General features: G+C 38.5%; 2 protein-coding genes across 2 annotated transcripts in view; both read right to left on the bottom strand.

Annotated features, from left to right (window-relative positions):
* Positions 1-12,313, bottom strand: part of agtr2 (angiotensin II receptor, type 2) — a 49,835-nt gene that overhangs the window by 25,001 nt on the left and 12,521 nt on the right. The window lies entirely within an intron of this gene.
* apool (apolipoprotein O like) lies at positions 3,547-11,880 on the bottom strand. Its single transcript, XM_088343964.1, has 11 exons — positions 11,796-11,880; positions 10,925-11,023; positions 10,715-10,837; positions 10,107-10,161; positions 9,471-9,569; positions 8,407-8,498; positions 8,204-8,305; positions 6,353-6,572; positions 5,982-6,224; positions 4,497-4,604; positions 3,547-3,997 (listed from the first exon to the last, which is right to left on the bottom strand). Exons 1-11 carry the CDS (start codon positions 11,805-11,807, stop codon positions 3,912-3,914), a joined length of 1,239 nt encoding a protein of 412 aa, XP_088200090.1. The 5' UTR covers positions 11,808-11,880; the 3' UTR covers positions 3,547-3,911.

The raw sequence follows: 12,313 nt of genomic DNA, 5'->3' as shown, positions 1-12,313 counted from the left end.
CAGTTTGATGCTGCCTCTGTTGCTCATAAGTGACATGAGAGATTGATGCAGCTGACAGCCGGCACGGCACCGAATGAAGCCTGTGGCAACGCTCAGCGTCCCACTCATTGAGATCAAGATGGTGATTGATGGGGCTAATATTAGTTCCTTCAACTCTGCCTTTAAATGTCCTATGGGGAGATTATTTTGATGGAATTCTTTTGATAAGGGATGAATTGTGCATTGAAAACCGTCATCATTACCATATGTCTATGAGGAAGGAAAGAAAAGTCAACTATTGGAGACAGTATAAAAACTATAATAATAATAAGGGTTAAAAACACATGTCCCAAATGCTGCAATGAACTTTAATGTTGATGCCATCTGACTTTAAAGTTGATTTGGTAGCCAGAAGCCTAAACTCAGGTTCCCTCGGTCATCTCCTCTATCCTATCCCTCCCGACCTTACCTTGGTCACACACTTCCGAACTCAATTTTCCTCCTTAAAGCTTGGGTAGCTTGTCTTAATTTCCCTCCTATAACGACCTTCCCTTCCCACGTCTTCTTGGCCCGATACTAGTTTTTGTCTTCCATGGCGCATATTGTTATCCCAGTGTACCAATTCCTCGCCTGCCCTTCTGGAACCAGAGTACCACCTGATGAATCGTTGGACTGTTGCCTTCTTTGTTTGGACTTACTGGAACACTGACCCCTTGCGTGAATCTTGAACCCCGATTGTTGCCTAACACCCTGACTTTCCGTGTACCGAACACTGCCTGAAAAAAAGATCCCCGTATGCTGTAGTGATGGGTCTAGGACCAGTGTTCCCTCTAAGCTACGCGCGTGCGCAATTGCGCACTGCTCGCACATTCTCAGCGCACAAGAAAATCTAGCCAGCGCACAAAAATGAGGGCTCAAAATGACTAATTAAGAAGCGACTTAGTTACAGTGCATGAAGGTAAAAATACATGGGTTCCCCTGACGTTGTGTCCTAAATGTGGTATTTTGAAGTCAATGTCGAACAAAGTTGAAAAGTAAAGTCAGTAGAGTTTGTCGGCGAACCGGCTGCTTCAGCCCGGCTCACTACAAGGACTTTCGGGTCCTAAACGGCTCTTCAGGTTGTTTTTGCTTCTTTAATCCCAACATGACCAAATATTATGTAAAATTATGCACAAAATGACTTAAAGGAATAGGGGAATAGAACAAAAAAGAAAAAAATACCAAAATGAAAAGTAGTGAAAGCTGGGAAAAAAAGAAACAAAAAGAAAAAAAAGGAAAAAATTAGAAAAAAGACAGAAAAAAAGAAAAGAAAGAAATGTAGGAAAAAAGTAAATAGAGAACAAAAAGAAAAAAGTAACAGCCCGGAAAAAAAAAAACACAATGAGTGTTTTTTTAAAGGAAATTTAAAAAAAAAGTAGAAAAAAACACGGGAAGAAAAGAAGGGAAAGTTTGTGTTGCATTCAAATAATTTCCAATTATATCATGTGAATCTTGTTGCCAACATTGTACTTCACCTAAAAAATGTGATTAAGTACAGTTCTGTATCTTACAACCGACTAAATAAGCCCCCATCATTTTTAATATTATGCGACAAAATATGTCAGGAAATAAAAATAAATGGATATCTTGTGAAAGAATTGTAAGAACAAACGACGTTTGTAGGCCGTACAACCTTTGAGTCAATTCATTCAAAAGAGAAAAATAATTTTGCATTGCCGGAAACTCAGCAAAATCTAACTCAAGTTTTGGACATGTTTGATAATAAATTATCTTGCCACACTTGGGATTATGGTTGCTCACTGTTGTTTCAAGCGTTGCTCACCGACTTTGTGTGAACGCTCAGACCCGTGGAAAATTAGAGGGAACATTGTCTAGGACTAATAAGACGTTGGTTCAATTGTTTCAAACAAAAGGTTCACTACTCAGTGTTAACTTTCATATAGACTCTTAACTCACTCCTGCTGCAATAGTGCAATATTGCAGTTTTATTTAATATTGTGATGTTGCAATAAAGTCCTAACGAATCAATATGGTTAAAGGTGGTGTCTGCAATTTGAAACTTTTTTACTCTCTGCTGCCTACAAAAGACACGGTGTCAATTTCCATACATTCGCTGATGACACCCGGCTGTACCTTACCATGTCCTCTGATGACAAAAAGCCTGTTGAACCTCTTTTAAAATACATTTTAAATGTTAAATCATGGATGGCAGAGAACTTCCTACAGCTCAACCAACAATCTGTTCTGAAAGTCATTAAGAAACGTTTCCCAATGCCACTATATAAATGCAAACCATTGACCATATCCCTGACTGCACAATGAAGCATCATCTTTCCAAGCACATTTTATGGTAATTTGGTCAGATAAATGCACCAAGTTTTAGACCTTTCGACTGTGTTAAAAATGTGGGCGTTATTTTTTTCCTTCTAGCCTCAATTTTATTCTGGATGTTCAAAACATGACTAAAATTGAGTTTTATCATCTAAAGCAGCGCTCTCCAACCCGTTTTAAGTCAGGAGTTAATTTTTGTTACGAATCTGCGCTAAGGACACCCAGATTAATATGCATTTGTAAAATTACAATTTATGTTGGTACTATGTTATGACCAGTTTAATTATTAGAAGTAGGGCTAAATACTCAGCCAAGCACTAGAAAATAGTTTGTACTAAAAATTAACAATAACTCAGCACTGGTGAGCTATTTTCACCAGTGCTGGGCATCACGGTGGAGACCCCTGATCAAGAGAATATAGCCAGAGTCCGCCCATTTCTCCTCAGGCAAAAACGGAGGTGCTGATGCATGCTTTTAAATCCTCTCGTGTAGATTATTGCAATGTCCTGCTCTTTGGTCTTCCCCCCCAAAAAATTTGCCAGATTCCACTACAAAATTCAGCAGCACGTGTGCTTGCAGGGGACAGGGGGAGAGATCACATCCTGTATAAGCGATTTTAAAATCTCAGAATTGGCTCCCCGTGCATTTCAGTATAAATTTATTTTCTTAAATGCCTTACACTCTTGGGCCATCCTAGCTGTCTGATTTGCTTTTATTAAATCAGGCCTTGCGGTCCCTGAGATCCTTTGGAGGCGGTTTATTAACTGTTCCTAGGGTGAGGACCAAAACCTATAGTGAATTAGCATTCAGTCACTTTGGTCCTCACCTATGGAACGGTCTGCCAGAGAATACCAAGTCTGCAGTCACCCCATATATTCCTAAGAGGGGGTAATTGATCATTTTCACTTGGTTTGATTTGTTAAACACTTAACCTTTTACTGTAACATACTTTACGTCTTATTTCTTATTTTTATGTTTTTGTTCTGCAGTTGTTTCACATTTTTACTATTTCATTGTTTCCTCGTGAGGGGTTTTGTGACAGGTCACATGACACTATGTCATTGACACACTTCAAAACGAGTCTTCATTTTCCACACCCGTTTCAACTCAACACAAGCTTCCGAAGGTGTGGTTAATTTTGCTGAGCTAATCAGTGTTTCGGCATTTTACTCCCGCATCACCACGAGCGGGTTCGTGACATTAATAGAAATAATCCAGAAAGAAAGTGAAATTGACTTAATCCCTCAAAAATATAGCTTTATTTAACTTATTTGATCAATACACAAATATTCTTGGGTGATAACAAATCGCACAATTTTAATGATTGCAATGGCCGGTGAATAATGTTCCAACAACTCAACACTATGACCTACGTCATTGTTCATTCAGGAGACTGGGAACTGAGTCATAGAAGCAAATAGCTGCTTAACATCACATAGTATGAAGATTACACAGTTGGCCATATGTAGGACACATGCACACGCATCTGTTCTTCCAAAAGAATATTCAAAGTGTTACGGCAGGATTCTTTTTCTTTAGGGTCGTGGTAGAAAAAAAAAACAGTATGCAGTGTGAAAAGAGTGCGTGTTAATGTGGCAGCATCAGCGAGTGCTGTACAGGTCTTCATCCTCAGGGTTGGATTGGCCAAAGTCCAAGAGTGCGGAATCTGGTGTAAACCCTGCGTCCCCTGGTGGCCAGTTGGAACAATGCAATGACAGAGAAAAAGACATCCTGGACTCAAAATATTGTTTTGGGCATGACAAGTAGTCTAGAGTTGTCTAATATTTAAATATGGCATGTGTGGTTAAAAACCCCTTAAATAAAACAAAAATTACTCATGCTGGGATGCGGTTAATGTGCATGTGGATTTTTTCTTTCTTTTTTTTAGCGCTGTTATAGGGTCGCTGCTGTGTTTTTGCTGTGTTACAGTACTTGTACTTGTGTTGCTGTGACTCAGTGACTTTTATCAGTGTGTGTTTTTAACCATCCATGTTAGAGCTGAGATGCTGTGTCAGGTTCTGGTTATGTACATTTAAAATGTTTTTTCCTTTCAACGTATTGAGTGCGGTTTAGTCAGGTGCATATTGTGGTCCGGTCATCAAATTGGCTTCATGAATGAGTATAACTCATCTGCATCAAACATTCTCACTTTTCTGTTCTACAACATCTACTTCTTGACACAATACCTTTGCTATTTGTAGCGGGCTGTTCCGCGGGTAGGCACGACTCCGATGCTTCCTCGGATACTTCAGAAGCTGTTTTTGTGGACTCTGCATCTGGTTCTATTGAGGAAACTGTATACAGGGACGACACCGTGCTCATTTGTGCTGTGCCTGATCTTAAAAAAATAGTTGATACTTTTAAAGTTGGTCAATAGGGTCATGCCAAGGATTTGCTTATCAGATTGTGTGGTAAAGCCCTCAATTAGTCTAAAAAGAGCATTAGTTATTATTGTTGTTTTTGTTTAATAAGAGTGAGGAAGGGGCAACCACCTAGTCTTGGTCATCATTATTTTGTTATTTGATATACTTAACACTAAAAAGTACATCAAAGATGCCCAGAGCCCAGGTAAGTAAGTACCAAACGCGGTTTGCCTGTTATCCGATAAAGATAAACAATTTGACAAAAGCCTAGACAACTTTGATGGCAATAATTTCCCCTATTACATTCTTCAATATAAAGTATGTTTGCACATTCCTAGTAAAGGATATGCCACCGTTCAAAGGTTTGGGGTCACCCAGACAATTATGTGTTTACAATGAAATAGTCACACTTTCATTTATTGTACAATGTCTTTGTATATTCTTTTGGCCATATTAATAACTTCCTTTTCTTGGCTAGTCTCAGACATGGCATTTTTTTTTTTTTGCCTGAACGCCATTTTTTCAGACGCGCCCCTTCACCGTAGATAATAAAACTGGTGTTTTGTGGGTCATTATGAACAAAGATGCTAGTTGAAGACCTTTAATGCATTTATTTCTCAAACCAGAGACTCTGATGTACTTTCCCCCTTTTTTAGTTGTGTAGTAAGGCATCACACTATTCTTTCTGCTCTGGTTAGAGCCTGCTTTTGCCGTTCGCTGAAGGGATTAGTACAGATCCTTTAAGAGACCTCCAGTTTCTTGGCAATTTCTCACATGAATTTCCCTTCATTTATTAGAAGAATTGACTGTCGAGTTTCACGAGAAAGTTCTATTCCCGGCCATTCTGAAAGTCTAATCACACCCACACATGTGATTCACCCAATACTCGACTTGTTCAAAAGAAGGTCCGTTCTATAGCTTCTCTAACTAGCTGTGCAAACATAATTGCACACGGGTTTTCTAATCATCCATTAGCCTTCTAACAAAGTTAGTACATACAATGTACTATTAGAACACCGGTGTGTTGTTTGTTGGATTTGGGTCTCTATACACCTACCGTATTTATTCTTACTCTTTTTGTACTCACAAAAAGAATTAAAGGGTAGGTGCGCGTTATCCACAAGGTTTTACGGTAGTACATCACTGTATCATCAACAATATCTGGGGTGCATTCCTGATTAGTGTATTGTTATCTTCATTGAAAATGAACAGGGCTTTACCTTCAAAAATAAGGAAATTCTAAGCGACCTCAAACTTTTTAACGGTAGAAAACGATTCATACTCATACATGAAGGATATTAGTTCTACCTGCTGGTATATCTGATGTCTTGAGAGTGGGCGGGTCCTCTGAGGCAGTAGGGACTGATTCAACTTGAGCAGACTCTTTGGCCTCTAGTTGTGAACTTAGCTGGGGCTCAACAGGGAGCATTTCATCAGAAGTCTGTGAAAAAGCCTCTGATGTAGTTGCAGCCACTTCAGACGCAGCGAGAGTGCCCTCTGGTGTTTCTTTAGAGGTTTGAGGTGCCTCGCTTTGAACAGAGTCGAGTGATTCTTTACCAGCCGGGGTGGACAGATCACATAATTAAAGCGTGAATATGTGAAAAAGCCTCGTCTGACTTCTGAGGCTTTGACAAATAGAGACAAAAAAACAGGTATCCACAGATCAGTTTCTATCGTACCTGAGCCTATCTCTTCAGGCGCCTCCTCCACTGAAACATCTGCGAGCGTGACTGACGCCTCTTCTGTTGTGATAGCGTTGATGAGTTTATCAGTGGCCGGAACACACTCCACTGATCGCGCTTCCTTGTCTGAGACGGCAACACACTGCGTTGAGCCCGGCTCTGGAGCGTGACGAAGCTCCTCAACGACTACGGACTCTGAAGGAGGCACGGGAGTTGCCTGTGGAGAGTGTGTCAAAGGAGTACAAACACAACACCATTATCACCTGTTTGTCCAACCGTCCACTAAATTGAGTTATAAAAAATGAGACCATTTTTGTGTAAACTCCAATGAATAGCAACAATACTAGATAGTTAGACTAGAGTTATTCTGCTCGCCGGATTGGACTTTCAGTCACTGAATAGTAATCTATAATATCAATATTTGAATCAATCTGCTCACCCCTAGATAACAGAGCATTATTGTAATTGTTAGATACAGTTAGGGCCCATGTCTACCAAAGTTTTCCTGCTCTAAAGGAATTTTTTGAATTGCTTGCAATGGCATCGCCGCGTTTTTATGCTCTGTTGGAAACGCTGGCAGTGCGACAAGATGCTTGGCAGATTTTCTGCACGGAACGCTTGGCTTTAAACTTAATTTATAACCGCTAAAATTTAAAAAGCGTTCAACTTCGGGTGGGCATGGCTGTCGTTAATGTCACATTTTACCCATCCATCTTATCAAAGTGCAGGCGGACGGGACAAACACCGAATCAGTTTTGCACGAGGGGGGGGGGGGGGGTTGGGGGGGGGGGCTGACGGACAGAGATACATAGCACCAATACAGATTTTGCCATCATTTAAACAATGAGAAAACTAAGTTATTTTGATTAACCTCGGCATTAAAAGTTAGATCTTAAGTCGGTCTGGTCGGGCTTCTCTCTTTTATCTCTATATTGATTAGTGCTTATTGTTATTTTCTTGTTTATATTTGTTGAATGTCAAGTGTAGGATAAATCTATTGCTGGTGAGGTGCAACAAATATTACAAGGTTCTAGAAGACCTGTCTGTTTTTCTCTATGTAACTGACTCAAATACTACTCAGAATTGTTTTCTTTAGAAAGTAACAGAAATAGTTTTCCCTGGTAACTAGCTACTTTTACTTTGGAGTACTTTAATTACTAATTCGGTTACTTTTTGGAAAAAGTAGCGAATAACTATAACTAAATACTTTTTAGAGTAATAAGCCCTACACTGGTTATCAACTGCAATAAAGATAGTGAAATTCATAACAAAATAGTAATAAGATGAATAGTTGGTATTTTAGAAATGCATTCCAAAGTGGTAGCCATCTATGCTTATTATTGGCAAAAAGTATCTCTCAGGTTCATAAAGGTTGAAGCCACATGCTCTAGCATTTGTGTTTAAACCAGGAGCACCGTCTAGTGGAGTAAAACATATTGCAGGTGCTTCAAGACGCTTTTTCCCAGCTGAGTACATTGTTTTAATACATGATCACTTAATACTTCTTTTATCAACACTAAAAACAATATTGTATTACATCACAAGCCCCCCCTCCAAACAGAGTATTTTTTTATCCCGGAGTCAAGGCATCCCACTGAAATCATTTGTTTCCTAGCCACTTCCCATAAGCTTAACCATCATAGCCAGTAGTCGAAACTTAAACCTAAACCTAAACTTTGAAATCAAGTCTTAAATCTAAAAATTAGGTCTTGACATATTAATAGCACCAAAATGTCCTAAAATGGATTATTAATCCCATAGTGATAAAAAATAAATAGAAAAAGGCTTTACGGTAACAAATATGAGTGGACACACACACAAAAATAATGTTTAAGTGCATCACCGAACCTGTGGCTTTAGAGCATCAGGCTGTGGTGGTTGAGTGGTGGGAACAGAAGACACAGCAGTGCGGCTCCAATGGCCTGCAGCATACATCTTCTTGCCTGTCACCTTGGCAACAACAGAAAATAATTGTTTTTCCCAGAATGCGTAGCAGTGTATGGTGTGTTGTTGATGGTTTGCTTACAAGGTTGGTTTGACAAAGTCCTCACCTTAAGGACAGCTACAGCCTGGGCCGGATAGCACACTGATGCTCCAGCACACATGAGACCCAATGGGACTGTGATCCTTCTCAAACGAGAGCCTGAAACCCCATTTATATATATATTATATATATATATATATATATATATATGTACAGACGCTCCCCTACTTACGACCATTTGACTTACAAAAAAAGGTAGATATGAACATTTTTTCCAGGATGTCGAAAAATATCCGGATATTGTTGTTAAATTACAATTTGGATTGTGTGGACCTTTTTCCGAGTACAGAAAGTACTGTAGTGCTTCTTTCCGCCGGCGTGTGGCGCTGTGATCATCACCCAGCATCCACCCGGAAGAGAAAAAAAAAACACTACCTCTACTTAATTTGTGTGCAAAAATTCTATACTGTCTATACGATGTCTATACTATCTCGAGTGCACTAAGACATTTGACATTTTTATTGTTTAATATCTCGTGCATCCATTCAAAATGGTTGGTGTAAACTGTAAAGACGAGGCAAGCAGTTTCTTTTAAAACAAAAGTGGAATAAGAAAGCTTGATGCGGTTGAGAAAAAAGGTGGATTGTTTTTTTTCGGCCACTCTTTAATACGGAGGAGGACCTCTTGAAGCTCATCTTCCAAAACTAAGTTGCATTTAGCTTTATCTTTGTAGAGCATATTATTTTATGAAATGTTTATTTTTTAGTACAAAACAATTCAGGTTAGTAATACAAGCCTTTAACATACTTATATAAACCTTAAACATACATAATGTAGCACTGAAGCAACTTATGAACAAATTAAACTTACGAACGATCGTCTGGATCTTGTTCGTAAGTAGGGCAGCGTCTTTGTATGCACAGTATGATAAATACATTTTATATATATATATATATATATATATATATATATATAAGTGTAAGAATAGAAACTGATAAAATACTAATACAAATAAAGAGTTTTAGAATACAGTCATCTTGTTCACATCAGCAGATCTAAACATAAGCCCTCCCAATAGTGCATGGTTGTCACTAAATACAATGTGTGTGATTGTTTTGGGGTTTGTGTTACCTTTGCGTGCCAAAAACATGCCAAGTAGGCCAGCCATGGTGATGGTGCCGAATCTGGGTAGGAACCCCGGGGGAGGATCTTTCAAGTAATAGTACACATCTTAAAAAAAAACAACATGGTACATGAGACTGTGACAGCTGTATTAATTAGCAATGGCATTGATAACTTTTCTTATGTTAGTTCGATTGACTCTTACGTGTTAACATGCAATACAGTCCAATAAATTATTTCTGTAATTATCAGAGTTAAAAACAAAAAAATAAAAAGATAAAAAGCTCAAAATTAGTATATAGTAAATGATTTTTACAATTTGAATATTACTAATATTTTTAAATAGTCATGGCACTTTTCTCTTAAAAAAGACCAAAACTACCTTTTTTCCCCCAAATAGTACATTCCAATCTTTGCCCAATACCTAAAAGTTAACCAAACGCAGCTCTGTAGGCATCCATACTTGAATAAAAACGTTTTAAGTCAGTCACAATATATATACATTTCAATGCAGTAAGACAGCATGTAATTTCCGGGAAAACATGTGCTTTGGATCTTAAAAAAATGATAAAAATGTCCTGTACATCCAAACTCATTCATGAAAGTACAGCTTGTGAAACTTGCAGAAATCTATGGTGAACTCACCCTCGCCAGCATGGTATAGATTTACACCTCCTCTCTTCACAGACAAACACACTCCCTGTGTGTATAAAGGGACACAAATTATATTTAAAAAAATGAAGACACATTTATTTGTAAAGCCCTGAATCACAAAAAGTCTAGAAAGGCAGCACAGACCACCATTACAACATCCCCTGACCTAAAGTCAACATGAGGCAAAAAAAAAAACTAAAAACGAAACTTAAACACTAAACCCTAATCTCCAACTAACTCATAAGATGCTTGCCTTACACACACAGGGTTAAGGATTCAACCCCCTCTCAAGCCAGTATAAATTCTAGTATTATTGAGTATGGGTTTTGGGGTTGGAACTAGCTTTAGGTTTTTGTTTGTAGCCGGGGTTTTGTTGTGGTTTCGGTTGGAGATAGAATTTGGGCTTTGTTCATAGCTAGTGTTAAGGTTGAAGCAAAGTTTAAGGGGCGAGGGTTTTTCCAAATAATTAGGGTTTTAAAGTGTTTAAGGTTTCAAATCCTGTCAGCAAAGATGTTAGCGCTGCATTATGTTGGATTGTGCTCAGATGTGCCCCCCCCCCTTTTTTAAGTTAGTCCATAAATATAAAGAGATCAAAGTACCTTCACGGCATGCACAAAAGGCAGTAGACCTTCTCTTGCTGTAGTTAGGCCACCCTCAATCAGCCCCGGCTGATCAGAATTACGCTGGACCTGAGCGGATGTCACTGGGGTGTAAACGTTTAGCTAGAGATAAAACAGTAGATTTTGGTTAAGGTGACACTGCACATACAATATATAATATGGAACGGCCTCGCGCAACACCGGTGATACCTTTTCTCGAGTAATTAGGCCTTCGGTGGGTGCGTCACTAATGGTATACACTCTAATGGAGGCTATTCCCAGCACTGCCGGGACAGCCACCATTGCCACCTAGAATAGAAAACAGGGGTTATATCATGATCATATCTAACATTACATGAAAAATGGCCTTGCTTTATTCCAAATGTTTTTGTAACTTAGTATCTAGTGGGCTTCTACTCAACACTGAGCACTGGGTCTGTGTTTTCATTTCAAACACATTTGCAAACAATAAATTCCTGTTTTTTCAGCCAAGATGGGGTACAAAATGTACAATGACGTTGCAATGACACCCGAGACTGAAACATGCCAACGAGTCTGAACACTATACGTATCCACTGTACACTGCAGAAGCAGTAGACTATAGTAAAATGATCTGTAAATTTTGTTGGCAAAAATTGTTTGACATAGATCATTTAAAATAAAAAGTGTGTGTACCTTTTGCCGCATCTTTTGACTTGATGAATACGCCCATCAGTGAAAGTTCGCGTACTTTGCTCAGACAATATTGACTTGATGCTCATATAAGTAGTGACGGTAAAAATAAATTAACTTTTTAAAATATCGTAGCCGGTGCAGTGAACGTTTAAAATGAAACTGCTGCACAGACAGATGAAAGCAATACCAACAACAGTACATTCATTTTATTTTGAATCGTTAAGCTGTGTTTTATTCTGCCAGGCATTCCCAGATGTTTCATCATACGCAGCGATAACATGAGAAGAAGTTAGTGCTTTCAGCACCAGAATATTATGCATGAATATACTTTGAAGATATAGAGAAGAAATTAAGATTGATAACATAGAAACTTCGCCAAATAGAATGAAGGGACCATCATATTCACCTTGGCCGCCATGACACCGTTTCTCTTTGTTCTTCTTCTACGCTTCTGTTCTCGTCTGCAGATTGGAGTTAACAAAGCACGACTACGTACTGTCATCATTCGTTCGAAAAATGAACTGCAGCCTTTTTTCGTTTCTTTTTTTTAACAAGAAGTCCAATGTTGATCATTTTCACTTAAAATTAAACAAATATTTTTCCATACAAAATAATCATTAAATTGTTATTAGATTAAATTATAAATTATTCTAACGAACATACAAACTGTTAAAATTTGAAGGAATAGTGAAACTTACATCTTAAGTATTAGTACTGTAACAGTATACAAAGCAAGTAAGCACCAACTCCCTTCAAATATTCAAGAGTTGTTTCTCTACAGAGCAGACACTCATCATTTCCGGGCAACCCCTAGCTTAAAGGCCCAATATTCTCCCACAACATTGAAAAGCTATTGTGTTAGCCGCAAAGCTATTCATTCACGGAAAGATTTAGACGATGACTATAAATTGTCCCTAATTTACA

The sequence above is a fragment of the Urocampus carinirostris genome, chromosome 9 (genome assembly GCF_059441175.1).
Source record: "Urocampus carinirostris isolate Australia breed hairy pipefish chromosome 9, RoL_Ucar_1.0, whole genome shotgun sequence".
NCBI lineage: Eukaryota > Metazoa > Chordata > Actinopteri > Syngnathiformes > Syngnathidae > Urocampus > Urocampus carinirostris.
Note: the sequence above shows the minus strand (reverse complement) of the source record. Positions and strands in the feature narration are given on the sequence as shown.